General features: G+C 36.1%; 2 protein-coding genes and 1 long non-coding RNA gene across 16 annotated transcripts in view; 2 read left to right on the forward strand and 1 right to left on the reverse strand.

Annotated features, from left to right (window-relative positions):
• LOC148598676 (baculoviral IAP repeat-containing protein 3-like) overlaps positions 1–16,705 on the reverse strand; it is a 60,871-nt gene extending 44,166 nt beyond the window's left edge. For 9 of the 13 annotated variants that reach the window (XR_015918738.1, XR_015918737.1, XR_015918734.1 and 6 more), the window contains exon 1: positions 11,081–11,182. The gene's annotated coding sequence lies outside the window, so the exon portion shown is untranslated. Of the gene's footprint in view, positions 1–1,110; positions 2,088–2,165; positions 2,242–6,463; positions 6,760–11,080; positions 11,183–16,592 lie in introns of those variants that run through there. The other 4 variants (XM_088562339.1, XM_088562340.1, XM_088562342.1 and 1 more) reach the window with 4 other exon arrangements.
• On the forward strand, positions 16–27,136 carry LOC148598677 (uncharacterized). Of its 2 annotated transcripts, none has more exons than XR_015918740.1 (4): positions 16–263; positions 6,755–6,882; positions 18,269–18,365; positions 26,111–27,136. It is a non-coding gene; the product is annotated as an uncharacterized LOC148598677 (long non-coding RNA). The 2 variants fall into 2 exon arrangements; XR_015918739.1 differs by having other exon boundaries at positions 26,270–27,136.
• Positions 20,762–27,136, forward strand: LOC148598678 (uncharacterized). The gene is made up of 3 exons (XM_088562036.1): positions 20,762–20,773; positions 23,176–26,469; positions 26,805–27,136. Exons 1-2 carry the CDS (start codon positions 20,762–20,764, stop codon positions 24,154–24,156), a joined length of 993 nt encoding a protein of 330 aa, XP_088418162.1. The 3' UTR covers positions 24,157–26,469; positions 26,805–27,136.
• Positions 27,137–27,509: the final 373 nt, after the last annotated feature.

The following is a 27,509-nucleotide window of genomic DNA, read 5'->3' on the forward strand; positions in this document are numbered from 1 at the left end:
GCCGAGTATAGGAGTTTCCCATTGTGGTAATGATAATACGATAAAAATACTGGAGGAATACCTTGGAGTTTCCCATTCCAATGACGAAATGATAATATGACTTAAACGTTAAGGAGCGTCATTATATACAATGTACTCCGGTAGACTTGATTGTTTACATCTATTTATGCAGAACATTCTTCGTAGATGAGTCATTCGAGTGACGTAGTTTTCGAAGGAGTTTTACAGCAACAAAATAAAAGTAGTTTTATTCCAATCAAAAGGTTTGTTTGTTTGTTTGTTGGGGTTTAACGTCCGAGCAGCAATATTTCAGCTATATTCAGACGATGAACATGAAATTGGTGATAAAATGAACATGAAATGATGATGAAATGAAAAAGGGATGGGACACAAGGACAATAGGGTCGACAAATTTTGATTGCCACTGGGAATGGGGAGAGGTGGGTAGGTTCGGACAATTTAGCCTCTTGTGGCGGAGCCCCATGGTTCCTACTCCAGGAGAATACCACAGTAGGGTTCTTTAACGTGCGAGGAACGTGGTATCTTTCCCAACACGGTGCACCACTATGGTTCGCGGTCAGGTTTTCCGTATTATAGCCTGACAACCCCAGCATGTAACACGCCAGGGGTACCCCATTCCACCACCTGGGGCACACATCCCAGTTACTCTATTTAGTCGCCTTTTACAAGCTTAGCGCTGCTGCAGGCCTAACACCCGGACGTGCACGGGACTTGGTCATTGCTCAGTAATTTCTTATACATGTGTAATCAACCAAATTTTTCTGACCTAAGGGAGAAGGGGGTGGGCGGGCCCCTTGGATCCGCCTTAGATGTAGTATGTGATAAATGTATATCATGATATTTTTGTCATACCTACATGTACCTTATATTAATAAACTAAATCTTGTAAGAGAATCTAACCTTGCACAAGACAATGTCAGTTTATTTAGAAAAAAAGTCGCGTATTTATTCATGTTACAATTTTTTTCATTATTGGAAATTTCTGGTTATCTTTTAAAAAAAATGAGTAGATACATGAAAGGTTACTTTCGGCGAACCAACATGAAAAAGAACAGAGCAACACTTTTAGAAAATATAAAATTTACTCACCAAGCATTTGGACTTCAATAGACTGAACTACGTAGACATTTATTAATGAATACTAAATGAAAAATTATATGAGTGGGCCGATGTGTAAGGCAGTTCTTTAGTTCAGTTTATTCAATAACATTCCACACATTTTACGTTACACTCCTGAATATTAATCCATTGATATCTTCCAAGCTACACTTGTTTGTGTACATGTAGTTACCAATATTGTGGTTCTACAGATCTACATGATACATATGAGCAGTATAATCATGAGATCAGAAATTAAGGTACTAACTTCTGAGTAATATTGGAGTATATTTTGAAACCATTGTAATGAAGCCGTACAAGGAGATGTACATTTTGTACATGTTGTACATGTTTTTCGCCCAAATGGATTACACGTAACAATCAAAGTCCCCTTACAATGCATTTGCATGTACACTTCTGTACCATGGGATAGGAGAACAAAAGTGTAATCATTTTAAAATAAAATTCCCCCTAAAATGTACATTTGTAGTGTAAATACGAGGATTTTAAAGACCTCACTTTATGAAAAGGCTATGATTTCAACTACTAGTAAATTAAACAAATTTCTGAGTTAAGACGTAGGTTTTCATCGAATATGAACCCACAAGATAATGGTAGTTACAGTGAATTATATTACGTTTCATTTAGAACGTATTTCTAATTGATCATTGATAATCTTGTGTAGAATAGAAATTTTCCATTGATATCAATATATTGAGGTAACATATGTAGGCGCTTTCGTCATTCATTCATTCAATAGTATTTTTGTATATCAATAAGAATTGGATGAAAACTAAATAGTTTGTCGTGCATGATGTGGTACTAAAAGAATAAAAAGGTACATGTATTAACTAACACACAAAAATTTCCTCTTACGTAAACATGTACATACTACTTCCACATCTATGTGTACTGTATGCATTTTCTATTTAACTTTTAATCATTTTAATATTTGCATGCATTTACATAATCAATTAATGCATGCAATTGATTTGTTTTTATCTATTTATATTTTTTATACTATGAAGTACTCAACATGTACTTACGAAGGACAGTCTTTAACTGATTTCACAATGAAAACCACAAAACACAACGATCAAATTTAAATACTTTAAAGTTAAATGATATCCATGTACAAATGATAAAGTGACAACTGACATAAGTAAATAAGAAGATAGATAATTAGATTGATAATTATTACATTTGTACGAGCGCGTATAATTCATTTGAAACATTTTATATGTATTATGTAACATAAGATACTAGACCTGCGACAAATTGTTTGTTTGTGTGTTTGTTTGTTTGTTGGTGTTTAACGTCCGAGCAGCAATATTTCAGCTATATTCAGGGGATGAACATAAAGTGGATGATTAAAGGAACATTGAATGATGATGAAATAAAAAATGGGATGGGACACAAGGATAATGGGTCGACAAATTTAGATTGCCACTGGAAATAGGGAAAGGTGGTCAGGGTCGGGCAATATAGCCTCCTGTGCCGAAGACCTATGGTTCCTACTGCGGGAGAATACCACAGTAGGTTTCTTTAACGTGCGAGGAACGTGGCATCTTTCCCAACACGGTGCACCACTATGGTTTGCGATCAGGTTTTCCGTATTATAGCCTGACAACCCCAACATGTAACACACCAGGGTACCCCATTCCACCACCTGGGGCACACAATCCAGTTGCTCTGTGGGCAGAGCGTTCTGAGCACTATTTAGTCGCCTTTAATGACAAGCTTAGCGCTGTTGCAGGTCTATTCTTTTGACACCCGGATCTGCACGGGTACGACAAATTGTAGTTTTTACTGATGATACATGCAATACGTTTTGATCATACATCATGTATCCTCGGAGACGAGACGACATTGCGACTTAACAGTTCAAAGAAATATTAAAAAAAAACCTGTTTCCCCCTAATATATCAAATACAACTTTGTTGTGGTATGAGGTTTTTTCGTAAATGATCAACACCCTTTTAATAAAGTAATTGACTGGAGGTCACTACACAGTAGCATTCAAATTTTATTATTTGTTGTTTTAATCGTTTCTTGATGTCCCCACAACGAATAAGGTCATTATCCTTAAAAATCAATACTAACATTTTTTTTCGTGAGTATTTTTCTTTTATTTATGGAAAGCAAAGAAGCAAACAAGAATTTAAAATAATAATCTTTAATTAAAATCAAAACCAAGGGCGCCTTGTGTATAACCCGTGTGTTGCTGTATCTGATAATATTTTATCTAAATTGCTTCATATTTCACGCAGCTGATGATATTTTTAGTTTTTAGTAAAACTTCTGACTTATTGATGATACTTAAGCACGCAGAGGTGTTTAACATGTCTTTACATATCATAAGCATGCTTAATTCGAACAGGCTCAAACTTAGTATATATGACAGTCCATTTATTGTTTACGAGTTACAACATCTCTTCTATGTTTAACTAAGTTTGGAATATTAGATACACGTACATGTAGATCATACGAAGTATGCTAACATATACAAAAATGAAACGCTTTTACATGTAACTTATAGAAAAAGGAACATATGTATATATGTGTATACTGTGAAACGCAACAAAACTCCTATTGTATAACCCCCATAAAAGTAATAGAATATTTACAGGGATCTCCAAAGGGTCTTACGTAAATGTAAACACGCCTCTAAGCGAGTTCTGAAATGTCCTGACAGCAAAAGTAATAAAATCCATGATACCAAATGATGAAACTTCTTCAAATTAATTGAAAAAAAGTATTAAAAAAAATGTTTTATAAAGCCTTAACCACCCCTCACTACAATGCCAGTGCACTGGATTGTAAAGTTTATGATCTGACACAACACAACGTGTTGTTTTTTTTTTATATCTTCATCAATGTTTCTAAAGAAAAAACACTTGAACCCCGTTTTTCATCTTTTAGCGTAATTTTAGATGACTTTTACGAGGATTTGAAGAATTATTCGGGTTTTTCCTTAAGTTATCACCAAACGTTTGTAACCGACAAGTATTGTTTCCTGTAGCTGTGAACCAGGACAATCTAATTAATACCTTAAAATGGATTAATGAAATGAAAATAATAAAAAGAGATGATCATGATAATTAGTTTTCAACGAGAGCCAATTGAGATAATTTTCGTAGACTTTAAAAAAGAAAAATTGTTCCATATCATTTTAGTAAATTGAGTTATAATTTCATTGAAATGCACTGAAAATGCATTTTCAAATTGAGAAAGAATCCCTGGGTGAAATTATATTGTCAGATCAGTGGGGTTTTGGCATGCATGTGTCTGATTTTTCACATTTGCCTGATTCTTAGAAAAAACGTACATTTAAAATTCACTGGTTATAAATATTTTTATTTCAATGAGCAAAATGGTTTGATGCAAGTTTAGCTTTTTGATCAGAAGACGAAAAAGCTGACCGTACATTTCATTTCAAGTTGTATTTGGTATAGCAATATGGAGACTAAATGAAAACTGATTTTGTTACAGAGCATTTTCCTTCAAAATAGATTGTTAATTAACTGAACTAATTTTCTTTTTTATACATGTATAAAGTATGTATTTGAGGATTTTCCAAAGTCAAAAGAAAACAAGACACATTTTTTTAAAACCAACATATTTTCTATTCTTGTCATGAAAATCGAAAGTAACAAATGGTGTAAATGTCAAGTCTATAAATAGTCTTTAAAACCCAACGAACATTGAAGATATTTATAACATTGTGCGGAAGAGCCTGGTACGGATGCATAATTCCAAGACGAGCAAAACTGACGGTAACGTTTATTACAAGAGTAAAAGCGAGCTCTCCGAGTATACAACATGTTCATATATATATACTATTCAATTATATAAGACACATCCATCAATCAATGTGAATCTGGACATAAACATTCTATTATTTATGTACAAGTATTTTTGTCCTCTAGGTATATTTGCGTGCAAGTATTTTATCAATACATTTCTTTTGACTTGCTTATTACTTGTTACTTGTTGTTTTTCATATGTTCTTTTACTTCCCAATTTTGGTTGTTATATACCCGTACACGCATATAATTCAATTTATAGTTAACATAAACAATATCAATTCTTAAAGTCATTACACATTCCTCCCTTTCTCAAAAATAATAAAATAATAATTTAATCAATAATGTCTAAGCACTGTCCTATCACAATTGCATTTATCTTATTGAATAGTGTCGGATTGACAATGTTATATGACACATGTAACATACATATTTTATGATGCATAAAAGTTTCGTAATTCAGTTGCAGATCCAGGAGTATCCGTTGGAAATTTTTTGTTTTGTTTTTGTTAATTTCGTGCAAAAAATTACGCACAAAAGATCTTTATATAATAACAGTGTAGCACACACTTTTTTCAGGAATATTCAGGATATAAATTGAAGGGCTTCATACCTCGCAATGAACCCTTTCTTCAATTTTATGACCCCCGTGCGGTTCCGGGGGTTAAAAGAATAGGCCTGCAGCAGCGCTGAGCTTGTCGTAAAAGGTGACTAAATATTGCTCAGAACCCTGACCGGGGACTAGGGCGCTTTGTCCACAGAGCAACTGGATTTTGTGCCCCAAGTTGTGGAATTGAGTACCCCTGGCATGTTACATGCTGGGGTCGGTAGGCCATAAAGCTGAAATATTGCTACTCGGATGTTAAACCCCAATCAATCACTCAATGTTATGACTCGAAACTGTGTAGTATAAAACTGATAGAAGAATGTAACATAAATTAAAGACTGAAATTTGCAAAAAAAAAATAATTGTGTTGATGTAAACATAGGTTGATGTTCATGTGTTGCAGAATTTTCATCACCACGCTTTTTATTATTGTCTAGAATCTTGTCTTTCTACTTAATTGTAACAACGGACAATGTAGCAATTCAATTAGCACTTCTTGCTATATTTTTATCACAACATATCGATATATCAACCCTATGTTCTCACAATTTATACGCATTCGAAGAAAAAAAAATGGAAAGAAATCGTTAAGCAATCATATAGCATTAGTTATGCATATTACATAAGAAATATATATAATACGACTAACTATACGTTATTTTATATCTATACAATATAAAATTTGTTCGATAGATAACAAATGATAATTGTATACCACAATATAAGAATTAAAATGCAATGTTCAAAAAGAAGTTTTAATATGCTTTGTGAAATTAGGTATAAAACAGCAATAAAATTATAAGACATTAAAAACTCAAGAGTAAAAAATAGAGAAACATGCATTCGAAAACATCGACTTGTTGACACAATATTAAAACTAAATCAAGTACGCTAATTAAACTATCATATATACAATAATAATGCACAGTACCTGCAATATTCGAACAACAAAGAAACGAAACGACACAACATAAGAAAACATATAACTCTTTCTTATACACTGTATCGACATAAGAATGATGCAATTTGTGGTTAGAATTACTTGGAACACAATACTTCAAAGAATTTCTTATTGAAATAACTTATTAAATTATATTTAACTATTTTGAAATGAGACCAACCCTCATGTATAAAAGAAATGAGGAACATTTCCTGTTAAGGAAAATTCAAGTTCTAGATAATATGTTGTCTTCATAATTCAAACAGCTTTTAAATATTTCAGTTTCGCCGAAAACGGTGGGATGTACTTCTACAATATCGACGGTAGAGGAAATAGATTGGAAAGTTGTCCTGATAATGAAGTCCTGTTTAAATATAGGTTTACCTGTAGTATATGAATACTTACTAAATGTAAGTATATTTTGTTTATTTATTTTAATGCCATTTGTTTAGCAAACTTGGAATTGAAATTTTAACTTGTGCAAAAATCAATTATCTTATAATTGACTTGTTAATGTATCGTCTCCTGTGTGTTTTGCCACAAACTGCAACGATAACAGAGTAAAGCGATGTTAATATGTATAGATGTTAAAAGCGGAACGAACTATTACGTTTAAATATCAGTTTTATTAGATACAACGACTGAGGCACAATCAGTCCGAAATACTAAAATAATGTACCGTGCAACATGACACGATACGCTAATGGTAACGGTTATTTGATAATAGACAACCAATGGAAGTATTCACCAAATAATGCTATATGTGGACACAATATGGTATAACATAATGACAAAACGTAGACGTCTTGCAGTAATACAAGCATGTCTAAGACACCTTCCAAGGGAGAACTAAATCGTGGCCATATAGCAATGGTTGTCTTTATGTGTTATCATGGCCGATATATTTTAAAATACACTTAAACATGCATTTTGTTTAATGTTACAGTACAGCATACTATATTAATGCAAACGTTAAAGGTCAGTACGCTTATTAAAAAAAACAGAATGATTTGTTTTCGGCAAAATGAAATTTCCTTCATTTTTGTTGTTGTTAACTAAGTACCGTGTCGTGATATTTCAATTCAGTGAAAAAATAGGACATACGTATGCTCCGTAGGGTGATTAGAACTCATCGAATGGGTGGTATAATATGGAGTAGGCAATGCCTAAATCAGCGAGCACCGTGAGCTTTACCATACATGTACCGTCTGTGCGCCACTCGTAAAAGTAATAAAGGACATTACAAAGAGGGGGTTGATCCGGATGAAAAATTATTGCTTCGCAAGTGCAACATTTTTATTTTTATTTAAGCAGCAAGCAAAATCAATATTTCTATTTGAAAATATGTCTTGTTAATTAATGAGGGAGTTTTATTTTAATAAATGAATAAGTTGATTTTTTTCCCAAAAAATATTCCAATCCCATACCCTCTTTCCCCTCGCTCTCAAAATGCTCGATAACTTTATAGCACTTCGCAATAATTTATATTTTTTTTATCCCTTAAGGGCTTCTCTTGCAACATCCATTTCAGTTTAGGTCGGTCAGATATATCTGTACAGAAACCGGAAATATTACAGTTCTCCACGGATGGTGGGAATATTTACACATATCATGTGACGTAAACAAAATTCAGACAACAGCTGTAAATTCAAAACAAGAAAATGATTGCCTTTCCTATCTTAGAAAAGCTATGCTTCGATTTTGATAATGTAATCGGAGTTATATTTTTTCCAAGGCGGGTTAGGTTCTTGGCAACAGCGACAGTGGAACAGCGGAGATACACGTACGTACATCCACGTGTTTCCCGAAGTTTTTATAAAACATCACAGTCATTCCTTTCTTTAAATAAATTTAAAAAAATAGAGAAAGACGTGAAAACTATCAGAAAAGAAGAATTTATTTTTACTGTAACGTAATCTTAACCCAAATTTTTTTATTTGTTTGATTGAAGGAAATGATGAATTTTCTCCGTCAGGGCAGTCACTATTTGGTACTTCCGGGACATGACTATTTTTCGTTTGTATATTGGGGAACCTTAAGGGAAATTTAGAAAGTACACGTAATAACCGTAGCGGTCCTCGCTATTAAAATAGTTTTCTTCGTCCGTCATTTCGCCCGTTGGTCGTCCAAATTGGGTCACCATCCCTAGCATGATAACGCATGCGACACATATTTTAAATCACTTGCGTTACTTTGAAACAATTATAACCGCAAAGAAAAAACGATTTTCAAATTTTCTTTATTGATATTTTCAGCTGTCAAAAGATTCGATAATTGTTCGCTAACTGATACATTTTTACAGTATAATTAATAGCGGATTAAATGTATATTCATATATATTACCTAAACACAATAATCTGTAAATAATAAGGAACCTACACCTGTAAATGATGAAGGAAGAGCAAAACATTGACAGCTGATGAAGGAGAATTAGGGGAATCATACTCGTTACTTTAAGTGTGGTTCCTGATTCCTTCACCACATTGGAAACAATAATAAAAAAGAAATATTTCAAATCACAGAAGTTATCTTGTTAGTGATATTAAAAGAACCGAAAAATGTTTATATAACAGTTACTCTTTCAAATATCAATTATGTTACATTATCAGAACATTAGTAGTATTTTTGCCGGATTGACCATTCTTGAAAATACATGTACATAAGCAAATCCCCTCGACGTGCAGGCCCGGGTGTTAAAAGAATAGGCCTGCAGCAGCGCTAAGCTTGTCGTAAAAGGCGACTAAATAGTGCTCAGAACCCTAGCCGGGGGCTAGGGCGCTCTGCCCACAGATCAACTGGAATGTGTGCCCCAGGTGATGGAATGGGGTACCCCTGGCGTGTTACATGCTGGGGTTGTCTGGCTAAATATGCTTGTTTTTGACCCGTTTTGGCTCTTTACTCCTCAATTTGCAGATACAACCCCTATGATCAACTGCGTCGTCCTTGATAATATGTACCTTGTAGTACAGTTTCAAAGAGATATATTCACTTATATTCAAGTTATTGTATTGTCTTGATAGTCGAAAAAAATGACCCCTTTCTGCCCCCCTCCCCCAAATTCTAAAAAGTTCTAGTCTTAACTCCTGAAATCAATCCGAGTCAGATCGCCGTTGGGGTACAGAAAAGTGCAGATAAATATGATAGACATTAATATGCTTTTATTAGAAACCCGTGCAGGTCCGTGTGTCAAAAGAATAGGCCTGCAGCAGCGCTAAGCTTGTCGTAAAAGGCGACTAAATAGTGTTCCGGGGGCTAGGCGCTTTGCCCATAGAGCAACTGGGATGTGTGCACCAGGTCGTGGAATGGAGTACCCCTGGCGTGTTTTATGCTGGGGTTGTCAGGTATAATACGGAAAACCTGACCGCAAACCATAGTGGTGCACCGTGTTGGGAAAGATGCCACGTTCCTCGTACGTGAATAAACCCTACTGTGGTGTCCTTTCGGAGCAGGAACCATAGGGCTCCGCCATAGGAGGCTAAATTACCCGACCCTACCCACCTCTCCCTATTTCCAGTGGCAATCAAAATTTCTCGATCCCATTGTCCTTGTGTCCCGTCCGATTTTTCATTTCATCATCATTTCATGTTCATTTTATCATCCACTTCATGTTCATGACCTGAATTGCTGCTCGGGCGTTAAATCCCAACAAGCAAACAGCTTTTATTAGAGTAATAATGTTAAAATCTTCGAAATAAACTTGTTTTAAGCCATATTTTCAACACGATTTGGGCCATTTTCCCAAAGATCAATACCAACTTCCATGTTGAACTTTGGAAGAGTAATCAAGGGAACCAAGGTTAAAGCGGTAATCAAAAGAATGTAATCCAGGGACAAAGACCAGACATGGAAAACAGACATACACAAATTAATTTTTTTTTAAGATGAACCAACAGATATGCCCCGTGCAGGTCCGGGTGTTAAAAGAATAGGCCTGCAGCAGCGCTAAGCTTGTCGTAAAAGGCGACTAAATAGTGCTCAGAAACCTAGCCGGGGGCTAGGCGCTCTGCCCACAGAGCAACTGGGATGTGTGCCCCAGGTGGTTGAATGGGGTACCCCTGGCGTGTTACATGCTGGGGTTGTCAGGCTATAATACGGAAAACCTGACCGCAAACCATAGTGGTGCACCGTGTTGGGAAAGATGCCACGTTCCTCGCACGTTAAAGAACCCTGCTGTGGTATTCGATAGGAGTAGGAATCTTTGCGCTCCGCCACAGGAGGCTAAATTGCCCGACCTTACCCATGCCCCTTTTTCCAGTGGCAATCAAAATTTGTCGACCCTATTATCCTTGTGACCCATCCTTTTTTTTCATTTCATGTTCATTTTATCATCCATTTCATGTTCATTGTCTGAATATAGCTGAAATATTGCTGCTCGGACGTTAAACCCCAACAAACAAACAAACCAACAGATATACAAGTTATTGCACGATAAAGGTCTATACAGACAACAACACGGCGACACGGGCAACGATTGAGCCATATAAATGTGGTTGTATAACAAAGTATACTTCATTAAAGACTCAATCATGATTATGCAAGGTAGCATATTACACGGCATAAACGGATCGTCGTATTTATAAACCCGGAATAAAAACATTACAATCTTACCTGATAAGTTTTAATTTATGAGAGGAGGTGGTAGACAACAACTGTTTTATTTGGTTTCATATATATACTGATACTGATACATTCTATTACACTGACATATGTAATATGTTAAAGACATTTCATCATTCGAAGAAAAAAGCATATACAAATATATTCATTACCCCAGTGTTGCGAAATCGGCCAAAAATAAAATCGATTCTGACCTATTTATAGTTTAAGTTTTGGTGCACTTAAGACAAAGTTTTTAAAATGTGTACGCATTTTACAGAAAAAAGTATCAATTTTTAGTTCCCGAGTGATGGAATTTTGAAACCGTTGTTTTCAACAGATTGTCCTTTACTTTAAGTTGCCTTATAAATCGACTTACAATGATAGCGACTTAGTTTGCTCACCTTTAAGTTAATAACCTTTTTTTTTAACCAGTGTTAATGATTTTAACCCTTATTAAGGGTTGCATATTTCATGGTGCATCTACAAGTTGTTTAAATGAATAGCTTGTATTCTTCTATTTATTGATATCAATAAATGATTTAATAAAGTGTTAATAAATTGTTCAATTTATTGACATTAATAATTATTTATTAATGTGTTGATAAATACTAATTAATGTGTTCAAAATTAAATTATTGATATTTTTTATTTATCACTGCACGAAAAAATATAGGTCCTATTTATTGATATCCATAAAGGATGATTATTGTTAATAACCGTAATATCAATAATTCATTTGTTGATATCAATAAATAGGAATTAAATTTGCAACGGCTAGTGTTATTATTTAAAAGTCTGTTTTACTGTTGATTAAAATTTAGTTGTTTTTTTTTTTTTTTTGGTTTGTTTTTGTTTTTCTTTTTGTATTGTTTCTAAGTTGTTGAAATTTCAAATATGGGGGTATCAAACCAGATATAGAAACAAGAACAGATATGTTTGAACTAAACAACCACACCATCATATAACCTCTATAAAAATAGTAAATACTATACAGAGATTACCAAAAGGTCTTCAAGAATGGTAAACACACCTCCAAGTAAGCCCAAAAAGGCCCCGACAAAACAAAAAACTCCACGTTCACAAAACGATGACACTTCTTCAAAATAAACTGTAACATAAGACATATTAACGACCAACATTGTCAAAAACTATTGACATTTGGGTGAAATCATTCATTTCTAACAGAGTATCATGGTCCAAGCAGAATTTTTGAATTTGTTCAAACTTAGTAGCGTGATTACATTTCCATTAAAATCCATTATTTCGGTTTCGATTTTTGCAATTTCTAAATGTGCAGGAAGATGGCAAAAATAGTGATATATCGACACTTAAATCGCTGAAACAAATAACACATGTGTGCAAGCATTTCGTACATGATTAGTGTGAAAACGTGTTTATTTACAAAAGAAATGTACTAAATTGTACAAAAATCTATTTGGATAATTATGTGTATTTTCTTATTTTACATATATGTTATAACCTACAAAATCGAGTTTACCATGTGTCGGGCAAAGTATTATCCATAACTACATGGAATTCACCTGTCTAATTTTGTCTTATGTAAGAACTATTATCTGAATATAATAGCATTAAAACCTATGATTTTTCAACAATTTATACTTCTATTCCCCATACTCAGTTAAAATCCCGACTTAGAAACATTATACATCGTTGTTTTTCCAAAAAAAGATGGCACACCTAGATACAAATATATAGTTCTCGGTGGAGATTCCTCATACTTTGTAAGAAATAATTTCAAATCATATTCCATATATACAGAGGAAGATGTTTACAAAATGCTGGAATTTTTAATCGACAACATATTTGTCCAGTGTGGTGGACGTGTTTTTCAACAAACGGTCGGCATTCCAATGGGAACAAATTGTGCTCCTTTACTTGCTGACCTATTTCTTCACTCTTTTGAGGCTGACTTTATAGCTGATATGATCAGAAAGAAAGAATATCGTTTGGGTAGATCCTTCAATCTCAGTTTCCGCTATATAGATGACGTATTATCTTTAAACAATCCTAATTTCGGGGATTTGATACATCGCATCTACCCAAAAGAACTTGAGATAAAGGATATTACAGACACTGTGAAGTCAGCCTCATATCTTGACCTACACTTAGATATCGATTATGAAGAAAAACTATTGACCAAACTATACGACAAACGCAATGATTGTTGTTGTTTGTTTGTTGCTGCAATATTTTAGCTATATTCAGACGATGAACATGAAGTGGATGATAAAATGAACATGAAATGATGAAATGAAAAAGGGATGGGACACAAGGACAATGGGGTCGACAAATTTTGATTGTCACTGGAAATAGGGAGAGGTGGATAGGGTCGGGCAATTTAGTCTCCTGTGGCGGAGCCCTATGGTTTTTACCCCGGGAGAATACCACAGTAGGGTTCTTTAACGTGCGTTTGTTTGTTTGTTTGTTGGGGTTTAACGTCCGAGCAGCAATATTTTAGATATATTCAGTCAATGAAACTGAAATGGGTGATAAAATGAACATGAAATGAAAAATGGCATGGGACACAAGGACAGTAGGGTCGACAAATTTTGATTGCCACTAGAAAAAGGGAGGGATGTGTAAGGTCGGGCAATTTAGCCTCCTGTGGCGGAGCGCAGTGGTTCCTACTCCTATCGAATACCACAGCAGGGTTCTTTAACGTGCGAGGAACGTGGCATCTTTCCCAACACGGTGCAACACTATGGTTTGCGGTCAGGTTTTCCGTATTATAGCCTGACAACCCCAGCATGTAACACGCCAGGGGTACCCCATTCCACCACCTGGGGCACACATCCCAGTGGCTCTGTGGGCAGAGCGCCTAGCCCCCGGCTAGGTGAAAGAATTGATATAAGAAAACTATGTAATTGGCATGTGTACCTGGTACAGCGGTATGGCATGGTAGATGTCATGTTTCTCTTGTTTTTCTGAAATCAACCACTAATCGACTCAGAATTTATTGAATTTATCCGGGTGTTAAAAAAATAGGCCTGCAGCAGCGCTAAGCTTGTCGTAAAAGGCGATTAAATAGTGCTCAGTAACCTAGCCGGGGGCTAGGGCGCTCTGCCCACAGAGCAACTGGGATGTGTGCCCCAGGTGGTGGAATGGGGTACCCCTGGCGTGTTACATGCTGGGGTTGTCGGGCTATAATACTGAAAACCTGACCGCAAGCCATAGTGGTGCACCGTGTTGGGAGAGATGCCACGTTCCTCGCACGTTAAAGAACCCTGCTGTGGTATTCGATAGGAGTAGGAACCTTTGCGCTCCGCCACAGGAGGCTAAATTGCCCGACCTTACCCATCCCCCCTTTTTCCAGTGACAATCAAAATTTGTCGACCCTATTATCCTTGTGACCCATCCTTTTTTTTCATTTCATGTTCATTTTATCATCCATTTCATGTTCATTGTCTGAATATAGCTGAAATATTGCTGCTCGGACGTTAAACCCCAACAAACAAACAGAATTTATTGCCATATAATGCAATGTGTTCTTCTTTTATATACTTTTTACAAACAAACAAACAATATATACTTTTTGTAAAAATAATATAGAAATTTAAGGTAAACATGACTTTTTTAAAATTTATAATTTCTTATTCCATTTCATTGCCCTATATTGGACAAATTCTTCTTAGTTTTAGAAAGTTTGATTAATTTTATTTTAGCGGACACTTAAGATGAAAGTTTGTTTATTGGGGTTTAACGTCCGAGCAGCAATATTTCAGCTATAATCAGACGATGAACATGTTTGTTTGTTTGTTTGTTTGTTGGGGTTTAACGTCCGAGCAGCAATATTTCAGCTATATTCAGACAATGAACATGAAATGGATGATAAAATGAACATGAAATGAAAAAAAGAAAGGATGGGACACAAGGATAATAGGGTCGACAAATTTTGATTGCCATTGGAAAAAGGGAGGGATGTGTAAGGTCGGGCAATTTAGCCTCCTGTGGCGGAGCGCAAAGGTTCTTACTCCTATCGAGTACCACAGAAGGGTTCTTTAACGTGCAAGGAACGTGGCATCTTTCCCAACACGGTGCACCACTATGGTTTGCGGTCAGGTTTTCCGTATTATAGCCTGACAACCCCAGCATGGAACACGCCAGGGGTACCCCATTCCACCACCTGGGGCACTCATCCCAGTTGCTCTGTAATGTTGAAAAATCTATCCCGAAAGTGGACCTATTATAACGTGAAAAAACAATCCTACAAGTTGAAAAGTAGCCTTTTCTATTTGCTACGATACTCAGGAGTAATCAAGGGAACAAAGGTTGTAGCGGTAACAAAAGAATGTAATCCAGGGACAAAGACCAGACATGGAAAACAGACATATACAACAAAGAACATAAAGTAACTAAAATCATACACACAAAGTAACAAAAGCAATTGAGCAACTCGGACTCCACTAAAAACTGGGAGCATGGACCAAGTGCACTGGTAGGGTAAGCGTCCTCTGCTTTTCTAAAAACACCCGCCGAGTTGCTCATAAAGTCAAGTCCGGGGTAGACAAACGAGGAAAGGAAAGCTATGACCCGTTGAATAAACCAGTTTTCGTGGTGCAGATGGATACACCATAACGATCAACGAGTTCATGATGACGACCACAAAACTTCTGTAGTGATGACTTCAATCTTGTAGCAACATAACCCTGTTCCAGCAGCATATTAGAGTTCTATCGCGATACATTGTTTTGTTTGTTTGTTGGGGTTTAACGTCCGAGCAGCAATATTTCAGCTATATTCAGACGTGAACATGAAATTTATGATAAAATGAACATGACATGATGATGAAATGAAAAAGGGATGGGACACCAGGACAATGGGGACGACAAAATCTGATTGCCACTGGAAATAGGGAGAGATAGGTAGGCTGGGCAATTTAGCCTCCTGTGGCGGAGCCTTATGGTTCCTACTCCGGGAGAATACCACAGTAGGGTTCTTTAACGTGCGAGGGCTTTATAAGTACAACCGTAAATGGGTATTAATCATATTTTGTACTTTAAGATATTAACGCGACCAAAAATCATAAGCTTTTATTATAATATATCATTGATATACAGGGCAGCTGTGTTTCAACATACAATTTTAATTTTATCGTTTTTAGTTTAAACTACCGATCAGTAATTGTTAATGATGTTGTTTTAATTTGAGATTTTAGTAGCGTGTAAAGTGTGACTTGTTTTGTTTGGGTTAAGGAAAAAAACGAAACAAACAAATGTCTCTACACTGAAAACGAATTCCGATGGAAAAGTGAGTAGTGGTCAAAATACCATGCTGGCTACATTATACTGGAAAACAAAAACAGAAAACTTTCAAAATTCTGCCAGATAGTAGTTTAATGTGGTAGAATGTAAAACAATTGCAGCATAATGAGATTAGAATGTACCTTACATTTTGTGTATTATTCTATAGCAAAGTATACAAGTGATAACAGTGATGTTTCATATATCGTTGTGATGTTTCAATTATATTGAATGCATAAAATAAAATGAACAAATCTTACCATAATCATCACAACTATACCACCAATAATGTCAATTCATTGAATGTATGTTATAGATATATAACAAACATACTTCCGTGTACACATCCTTGATCTAATAAAATGAAATGTCATTAGTTATTTGGCTATTAGGGAATTTGGTACTGGCTTTTTTAGGGAATCTCATTTTTTTAAATATACTTCACTACCTAACATTTGTGGAAGAGCACTTAAGTGTAAAGGTAATTTTATTGTTTTAATAGTTACAATTTTAATTGAACCGCTCAATATCCCTAACTTTATACTGCTCATTAAAGATATAAACTCACCGTACACCGAATTCCTTCCCATTAATCACCAATGTTCCCATCCCCAATAGAAAAATCCCAATACCATGCCAGGGGTACCCCATTCCACCATCTAGGGCACACATCCCAGTTGCTCTGTGGGCAGAGCGCCTAGCCCCCGGCTAGGTTTCTGAGCACTATTTAGTCGCCTTTTACGACAAGCTTAGCGCTGCTGCAGGCCTATTCTTTTGACACCCGGACCTGCGCGGGGCTCATATAAATCGAGCACCATATGATAATCATATGTTAAGGTTTACATATGATAATCGCATGATTATCATTTGATAATATGTTTTCCCAAAAATATAATTGTCATATTTTTTTTAAACCAACATTAACATATGAGTTTGTTTGTGTGTTGGGGTTTAACGTCCGAGCAGCAATATTTCAGCTATATTCAGACGATGAACATGAAATGGATGATAAAATAAACATGAAATGATGATGAAATGAAAAACGGGATGGGACACAAGGACAATGGGGTCAACAAATGTTGATTGCCACTGGAAATAGGGAGCGGTGGATAGGGTCGGGCAATTTAGCCTCCTGTGGCGGAGCCCTATGGTTCCTACTCTAGGAGAATACCACAGCAGGGTTTTTTGACGTACGAGGAACGTGGCATCTTTCCCAACATGGTGCACCACTATGGTTTGCGGTCAGGTTTTTCGTATTATAGCCTGACAACCCCAGCATGTAACACGCCAGGGGTACCCCATTCCACCACCTGGGGCACACATCCCAGTTGCTCTGTGGGCAGAGCGCCCTAGCCCCTGGCTAGGGTTCTGAGCACCATTTAGTCGCCTTTTACGACAAGCTTAGTGCTGCTGCAGGCCTATTCTTTTAACACCCGGACCTGCACGGGGTCATTTACATATGAGAATCATATGATAATCATATGACTATTATATGATTGTCATATGATTATCATATGAATCGAGCACCATATGATTATCATATGTGGCACATTTGGCTGTGTATATGGGAAAGTGTTCGATTAATACAGGTTTTAAGTGTGTTGAAATGAGTAGGAGGGACTTAATAATGAATCTATTTTCGACAGTTTTTTATGTGTTGTGATAAACATTTTCTAATGTTCTACGTCCTTTCATACATAATTCGCTATTCAATATGGACAGGTTATTTATCTATTATATGATTAAACACTGGTTTTCCAGAATTTATCGATGTGTATAACGACCATTCAAGCCCAAAACAAAGGACTTTTATGTCAGATTTATGAGTGAATGGTCAGATTTTACACATCAATAAATTCAGGAAAAACAGTGATTAATCCTTATAATTCCAAACCCTTACTATCTAAAATATATTGATAATTTTGCTTTCTTGTAGACTTTCATTTAGTATTATTGACACCACCTGAAATCCACATAGCAAATAGCGGCATTCAACCGACAATGTGACATGGTTGTCAATTTCAATATTCAAAGTATGTACGAGCTACCGATAAAAATATTCTTTAAAATTTATAGTTTTGTTTTTGTTTGTTGTTTGTTTGTTTGGGTTTAACGTCCGAGCAGGAATATTTCAGCTATATTCAGACGATGAACATGAAATTGACGATAAAATGAACATGACATGATGATGAAATGAAAAAGGGATGGGACACAAGGACAATGGGGTCGACAAAGTTTGATTGCCACTGGAAAAAGGGAGCGGTGGGTAGGGTCGGGCAAATTAGCCTCCTGTGGCGGAGCCCTATGGTTCCTACTCAGGGAGAATACCACAGTAGGGTTCTTTAACGTGCGAGGAACGTGGCATCTTTCCCAACACGGTGCACCACTATTGTTTGCGGTCAGGTTTTCCGTATTATGGCCTGACCCAGTATGTAACACGCCAGGGGTACCCCATTCCACCACCTGGGGCACACATCCCAGTTGCTCTGTGGGCAAGGCGCCCTAGCCCCCGGCTAGGATTCTGAGCATTATTTAGTTGCCTTTTACGACAAGCTTAACGCTGCTGCAGGCCTATTCTTTTAACACCCGGACCTGCACGGGGCAATTTATAGTTTTGAATGTATAATACCGAAAAATGAATGGTAAAAAAGTACCGTTTTTAGCCTCTTAATTGTTCTATCTTTTGTCGAAGCGATGGTTGCCATGCTGTTTACGATATTGACATGTAATTTAAAAAAAGGTCATCGCTGTGGTGGTATAAGGTGAACAGCCAATCATAATGCACGAAAAAGGCATATGCTACATGTACAATTAAATTGGAATTATTATGAATCCGGTTGCTTATGAGTTGTGGGCAGTAATTTTTTTCCTAAACATTTTAACCGATCTTTCAGCATATTATCTGATTGGAATTTTTAGTTTTCCATTTCAGAGAGAGGGCTCTTATGCCAGAATAACTGTTATAGAGGATAAATGAAATTCAACAAGGTGTCTGTATGTGAAACAACGATGGTCTTGTACTATATACGCCCCGTGCAGGTCCGGGTGTTAAAAGAATAGACTGAATAGCCGGCGGCTAGGGCGCTCTGCCCACAGAGCAACTGGGATGTGTGCCCCAGGTGGTGGAATGGGGTACCCCTGGCGTGTTACATACTGGGGTTGTCGGGCTATAATACGGAAAACCTGACGGCAAACCATAGTGGTGCCCCGTGTTGGGAAAGATGCCACTTTCCTCGCACGTTAAAGAACCCTACTGTGGTATTCTCCCGGAGTAGGAACCATAGGGCTCCGCCACAGGAGGCCAAATTGCCCGACCCTACCCACCTCTCCGTATTTCCATTGGCAATCAAAATTTTTCAACCCCATTGTCCTTGTGTCCCATCCCTTTTTCTTTTCATCATCATTTCATGTTCATATTATCATCAATTTCATGTTCATCGTCTGAATATAGCTGAAATATTGCTGCTCGGACGTTAAACCCCAACAAACAAACAAACTTGTACTATATACTGCGACTATTTATCTTCCAAGTACCGTTTCTTGCTAATAAAACGATTGTCCTACAGATGATCAATGGTCCGAGGCTATTTTATTATTTTTTTTAACTAAGGTGAAATCTAATAGATAATTTGTTTTATTAATGCTATAATGTTTGTTTCCTTCATATTCTTATCCCCGAAATATTGATCTTTTTTTTCAAATTTGCAAGCGTTTTTATTTCTAAATTTGTGTCATAAAAATTAAAATCTTACTTCTAAAATAAGAAGACTGGCAATTTTGAAAGAAGATAGACAGGATAATATTTTGGATCATCCAATAAGATTAACCTCAACCTTAGTGGGTTTTTTTCCAAACTTCCTGAGGCGCATTTTTCTTAAATTTATATAAAACAATCATGTTTAAATTGAGAGATGAAAGACACATGCGGGGCATTTAATAAAAAAATATTACACAGATCTTTTTACTCTGACTAGATCACAAGTTGCTGCTGAATCCGTAAAAACATAAACTGCTAATTTAAATATGGTTGCAACATTCCAATTAAAACGGCTTTGAATTGAATTGCAATTACGAGCATAAGATGTTGCCCAAATGGAAGGCGATAAAGAAATTTAAAACTTGCAAGAACGAAACATACACATTATTAATATAAAGGTTGCACACACGTTATCTTATCAATTCTCAGTGGGTACTGATACCTTCATTTATACGAGTAACAACCCAAAAGTTAATCAGCGTGACATTAAGTGATATTGAACCATATTTTACTACTTCATACAGAGTACATTTTTACTTTCTAATTGTGTGGAATGTGAATATTTTTGGACCATGATCATCATAGCCAAAACACCACATTGTTTAGTGTTTATGGAATACAACATACACTTTATTTTATTTTTATTTTATTTTTGAGGACTTTCTGTTATACATGACGACTGATGTTAGTTTTGTTTGTTTGTTGGGGTTTAACGTCCGAACAGCAATATTTCAGCTATATTCAGACGATGAACATGAAATGGACGATAAAATGAACATGAAATGAAAAAAAAAGGATGGGTCACAAGGATAATAGGGTCGACAAATTTTGATTGCCACTGGAAAAAGGGGGGTGGGTAAGGTCGGGCAATTTTGCATGCTGGGGTTGTCAGTCTATAATACGGAAAACCTGACCACAAACCATAGTGGTGCCCCGTGTTGGGAAAGGTGCCACGTTCCTCGCACGTTAAAGAACCTTGCTGTGGTATTCGATAGGAGTAGGAACCTTTGCGCTCCGCCAGAGGAGGCTAAATTGCCCGACCTTACCCACCCACCCCCTTTTTCCAGTGGCAATCGAAGTTTGTCGACCCTATTATCCTTGTATCCAATCCTTTTTTTTCCATTTCATGTTCATTTTATCATCCATTGCATGTTCATCGTCTGAATATAGCTGAAATATTGCTGCTTGGACGTTAAACCCCAACAAACAAACAGACCATCTACTGAGTCACATATAGGGGAATTACATAAGTGAGAGATTAAGTGTCAGTCCCTTTAAGAATCAGGCAGTGGGTGAAACATGGTATGACACAACATCATTTTGACTATTTTGGCTATTTGCACCATCAGAATCAAAGAAAAAAGATCTTCCATATCATGCTGGACCACTCAGTTACAATTTCATTGAAATGCACTGAACATTTACATTTCACGGACAGATAACAGAAATCGTTAGTTTTCTAAGATTCTATTGAACAATTTCTACGCAAAGCCAGTGATGTAGAGATCAAATAGAGAAAGTATCCTTGAGTGATATTACATTTTCAGATCGCTGGGGTTTTGACATGCATGTTTATGATTTTTCCCATTTTGCCTGAATCTTACAAAACACTTACACTTTGAGAATGTTACAGTGTCTTATTGCAATACTTGTATCATGATCAATTAAATTTACAGATCCATAATTTTATTTTATATCTCAAGATATTATAACCCTTCTTCTTGTACTTGTAACCTTCCAAAAGATTAGTACAAGGAAGGAGGAAGTATGTTTCAAGTTAAATAAACTATAAAGCTATTTCTGATTAATTGATTAGATTTCAGTCGTATTTACAATTGTAACGATAACATAAATCTTTGCATTATATTGATAGATTTATGGGTCACTATGCTTTCAAGTGTGAATTTACTTTGTTCACTTAATAACAATATATATTAAAATGTACGTCACAACCTCCTTTATTTAAAGATTTGTTTCCAGTTTAGTTTTGAAAGTAAGTTTTGAAATAATTATACAACAGCAATACAAATTTTTAAGTGTGTAATACGATATCGTCAAGTACACTAACTTGTTGTGAAATGTAAGTTGTACGGTTAAACGTATAGGCTTTAAAGAAATATGAAATTGGCACATTTCATAATGTCTCCGTAAACCATGTTTGCCAATCCTTTATCCTACACATAAAGAGCTTTCCACTTTCATTATACACTCTTCTGTAATATTAAACTAACGATTGGGACATGAAAAATATACCAATCACACCACGATTTTTTTAATTTGAATAATAAATGATGCAGTAATTTAAAATTGATCTTCTTCGAAATAGATTTTCCGGGTAGGAATTTGTTATTTTTATACATTTTCATGATTTCACGATCAGCAATTTTATACAAACTTTATCCTGTTATTAGATACTGTAGCTTGTGAATGATTCTCGATGACATTTAATTTGAAACTTTACATAAATTTATTTATGAAATAGGATGTGAATAAAACAATGTTTGTTATGTATTACGTGATGTACTTTAATTCGAATGGGAAAGATGATATTTCCTGTGCGTGTTAACCAACTACCTTTTAATGTAGGGATCAGGCAATGTGTGGCACAACATTTTTCTCAATTGTTTTTTATCCTTTAATATATTCAATACAACCAACAAACCATCTAAATTTATTCACAAGCTTCTGTAATGTAGACAGTATTTAACTACTAGTATAGGGAAAAATTGGTAAATATGCCCCCTTTCCATATGCATGTCAACTACAGTTCAACTTTATGTCACAGCGGTACGAGTTCGAGTCCCGCAGAGGGAACGACCAAAAATTTGATTTGATCCGATGGAGCAGTGTAGCGAATAGAGTCGTCACATTCTGAGACGTTGTATAATATTGATTTGTTGTGACATGCATCATTAATTTGATCCTCTATCCTACATAATAACACCTAGATGAACTGTCCCGTACTACCATACATCGTGTACTAAGTTACAGACCTAGATTAATCCTACGAGGAGGAATGACCCGGCCAGCGAAAGCTATATTTTATATAACCTAGCTGGCCGAGTGGTCTAGGGCGCTGGACTTAGTGCAGGCGGTCAATTCATCTGGAGACCAATGCAGTGACACCTGTTGTTACTTCGAAATGCCCTCCATGGGAGCTTCCACATCCTTCTTTCATTTTTGATCTGCGTGAATATAAAAAGTCCGATACCAATCCTTTATTTTTACAACAAAAATTTTCTGAAATTAAAGCAAATTATCCAGATTTTTTGACGGTGTATACAGATGGCTCAAAGGATGGCAATAGCGTTGCATGTGCTGCTGTCCATGGTGACAGAACTGTAACTGAACGGTTACCATCGAGCGCTTCCATATTCACAGCTGAAGCTCGAGCCATATTGTTAGCACTTAAATTGATTACTCAATCTAATCTGTCACAGTTTATTATTTGTTCTGACTCTTTGAGCTGTCTTTTGGCAATTAAGAATCACAAACTGAAAAATACTCTTATTTTACAAATTTTATATTTTATTCACCGACTCCGGGAATTTGATAAAGAGATTGTTTTCCTCTGGGTACCCAGTCATGTTGGTATTCAGGGGAATTCAGTTGTAGACAGGGTTGCCAAAAAGGCATTAAATGAAATAATAAAGGACGTTAGTTTGCCATACACCGATTTTAAACCTTTAATAAGGAAATATATTTTAAAGATGTGGCAGGACCGATGGGACGGTCTTGAACACAACAAACTCAATTCCATAAAACCCGATCTAGGCGTTCATCAATCCGGGTCGGGCAATCGCAAAGAGCAAGTGGTCATGACTAGATGCCGCATTGGACATTCTAGATTTACACATGGCCATTTGCTTGTTGGTGAGCCTCCACCTGAGTGTATCCCATGTGATTGCCCTTTCTCTATCAAACATGTTCTTCTGGATTGTGTGGATTTTGCCAACACCAGGCAAAATTATTTTGACTGCGCCAATATGTTTGATTTGTTCAAGACCGTTTCATCTAAAAACATTATCGATTTCTTGCGGGACATCGGTTTATTTAATAAAATCTAAATTGGATACCTTCCTTGATTTTTCAATATTTTAAATGTTTTATCGAAGTTATGTTTCTATATGTATTTTATGTCTTAGGTTCACCTTTTATGTACCTTTTTATATGTAAATAGCTGTTTGTTTTAATTTCATTATTTTATGAAGAGACTTTGATCTTGCTTTTAATATTTTCCTTGCATTAAATGTTCTTGCCGTGATATGGCCCTGGTCGCCGAAACGGCAATAAACAACAACAATCAATCATAGTGCAGGCGGTGGTGCCATAGATGTCACAGCGGTACGAGTTGGAGTCCCGCGGAGGGAACGACCAAAAATTTGCTTCGCAAATTTGACAGTTCTAACATCGTTGGGAATTGTTCAGACCCTTCTATAAGTTTACGTTATCTTCCCTGTATCAATTTGATCCGATGGAGCAGTATAGCGAATAGAGTCGTCACATTCTGAGACGTTGTATAATATTGATTTGTTGTGACATGCATCATTAATTTGATCCTCTATCCTACATAATAACACCTAGATGAACTGTCCCGTACTACAATACATCGTGTACTAAGTTACAGCCCTAGATTAATCCTACGAGGAGGAATGACCCGGCCAGCGAAAGCTATATTTATATAGCCTAGCTGGCCGAGTGGTCTAGGGCGCTGGACTTAGTGCAGGCGGTGTTGCCATAGATGTCACAGCGGTACGAGTTGGAGTCCCGCGGAGGGAACTACCAAAAATTTGCTTCGCAAATTTGAGAGTTCTAACATCGTTGGGAATTTTTCAGACCCTTCTATATATATATTTGAGGTTTTGATAAGTAAGACTAAAATTATCCTAAAATACTGAGATTATCAATAAGATTATCATTTATTAATTCTTAAAAAAAACGCCCATTACTATGTTCATATATATTTCACAGCACAAAATTCAAAGAATGAATAATTACATCTAATAAAGTTGCACATTTTTTGTCGACATGTTGACGGAAAACGATGTCTATATACATGAAAAAAAACATGCATGTTTGTATTTAAGACACAAATCACTATAGAGTCTTGAATGTTATAAACTTCCGACTTATACTATATACAAATGTACCATCCTCCCCTTCTTCATAGAAAAATTCCCATCCCCCATACAATCCCTATTGCATATTTCTTATGAAATGTTTATATTATCAAATTAGATTTTATATTTGTAATTCTTCAGCATTTAGCCCCGTGCAGGTCCGGGTGTTAAAAGAATAGGCCTGCAGCAGCGCTAAGCTTGTCGTACAAGGCGACTAAATAATGCTCAGAAACCTAGCCGGGGTTTTATGAAATGAAAAAAAATTGCCCGACCTTACCCATCCCCTTTTTTCCAGTGGCAATCAAAATTTGTCGACCCTATTATCCTTGTGACCCATCCTTTCATTTAGCCTCCTGTGGCGGAGCGCAAAGGTTCCTACTCCTATCGAATACCACAGCAGGGTTCTTTAACGTGCGAAGAACGCGGCATCTTTCCCAACACGGTGCACCACTATGGTTTGCGGTCAATTTTTCCGTATTATAACCTGACAACCCCAGCATGTAACACGCCAGGGGTACCCCATTCCACCACCTGGGGCACACATCCCAGTTGCTCTGTGGGCAGAGCGCCTAGCCCCCGGCTAGGTTTCTGAGCACTATTTAGTCGCCTTATACGACAAGCTTAGCGCTGCTGCAGGACTATTCTTTTAACACCCGGACCTACACGGGGCTTTTTTTTTTAATAGTAGAAGTAGTTAAAGCTATCTTTGTTATTATTAGTTTATTTTCTATTTTTATTTTAAGTTTTGTATATTGCTTATTTCCACCCCAGTAATTGCATCGCCCATTTTGACTATTATCTGTGTCTGTATAAGTCAAATGTAAGTTTACATGTGTTCCTCTGCTCTAAAATATTACCATTATCATAATATATGTTTTACTTTACTTTTGTTCTTTTAAAGATATGGTAATAAGATGACATACAATGAATTCTATATTACGCATATGTCAGGTGGGAAATTTGTACATACAAAAGGAGGTAATTTAGACCCTAAAAACAACACCTTACTTATATTACGAGGATCGACATGATCATATGATATTTAAATTTCTACTGACAGGGAATGGGGATACACAATGCACAAAAACAGAAGGAAAGTTATTCATCCAAAAGGAGGAATTATAAATCCAGCAAGAATATGTTACCATGAAAGGAAATCTAAGGAAGAAGGATTCGAACAGTTAACAAAATTAAATACAAGGGTAAAGTAGCCACCTGTAGCCAACAACAAAACAAAACGATTGGACCAGTGGTGTTTGGGTGTGTACATGGTTGTTTGCGTGTTGGAGTGTGTATAAGTTGCAAGTTTAAATTATTTGGTGACAGTTCTCATTGTCTGATTAAATATAAAAGATGTAAAACCTGCATTTATTTAAAGCATAACTGATGTTTACCCTTTAAGTCAAACAAGCCGATCGATGTTCATAGTTTTGTTGAAGTTCCGATAATTTTTTTATTGTCGGACATTTCCTTGTTCATTAAATGCCGTTCGTTATTTTTTCTGTTTTTTAGTCTTTATACATTGCGTCATGAACTAATCCTCGTATTTATTTTAAATAAGAACTATCTTCTAATCTACATTTTTGACCTTCTAGTCCATCTAGGGGACACTGTTGTAACGTGGCAGTATGTATTCGCAGCTAACCATGGTGGAAGAGAGGTTATTTTCGAGAGTAACATCTTGGCTGTCACGGACAGCGAGAAGAGCGAGCCAGACGAAATAAATCTGTAAATGCGATTCATAAAGTGATCAAGGAAAGAATTAAATGAACATCAAACAAATATTTCCAAATGTTTGATATACTCTTTTGGCTTATCAATTTATTGCTCAGAGTCATATAAGGTGGCCAATTCAATTGAAATTGAAACTGCTTATATTTGTCCTGCATTTTGCAATATCATAAAAAAATAAACAAAATAATTTTCATGTAGTCATTTGTCATAATTAAAGAGCTTCATGAATAAGGACTATTATTTTAACCATTTCCTCTAAATGTAATTAACACTGAGACTGAATCTTCTATTTAGCACCTAACATGAAATAAGATTTTTTCTTTGTTCGTTTTTTCACACGTGTTTACATTTAACTCAATTGGAAACAAGAATATTTCAAAACGGAGGATCCAGCCAAATGGAGGTTGAACCATTTTACCCCAAGGAAATAAAAACACGTCTTCGGCAGATTGAATTTATTGTTCTGTATTCCACAATGACAAAAAAAACAACACAAACTACGCTAGTGTACAAAGCGTATGCTATAGGTCTGATGCGTTTATATAGTGCCAATAAATCTTTTCATA

Source organism: Perna viridis, chromosome 14 (genome assembly GCF_037379345.1).
Source record: "Perna viridis isolate PV_CMFRI_1.1 ecotype Kerala chromosome 14, ASM3737934v1, whole genome shotgun sequence".
NCBI lineage: Eukaryota > Metazoa > Mollusca > Bivalvia > Mytilida > Mytilidae > Perna > Perna viridis.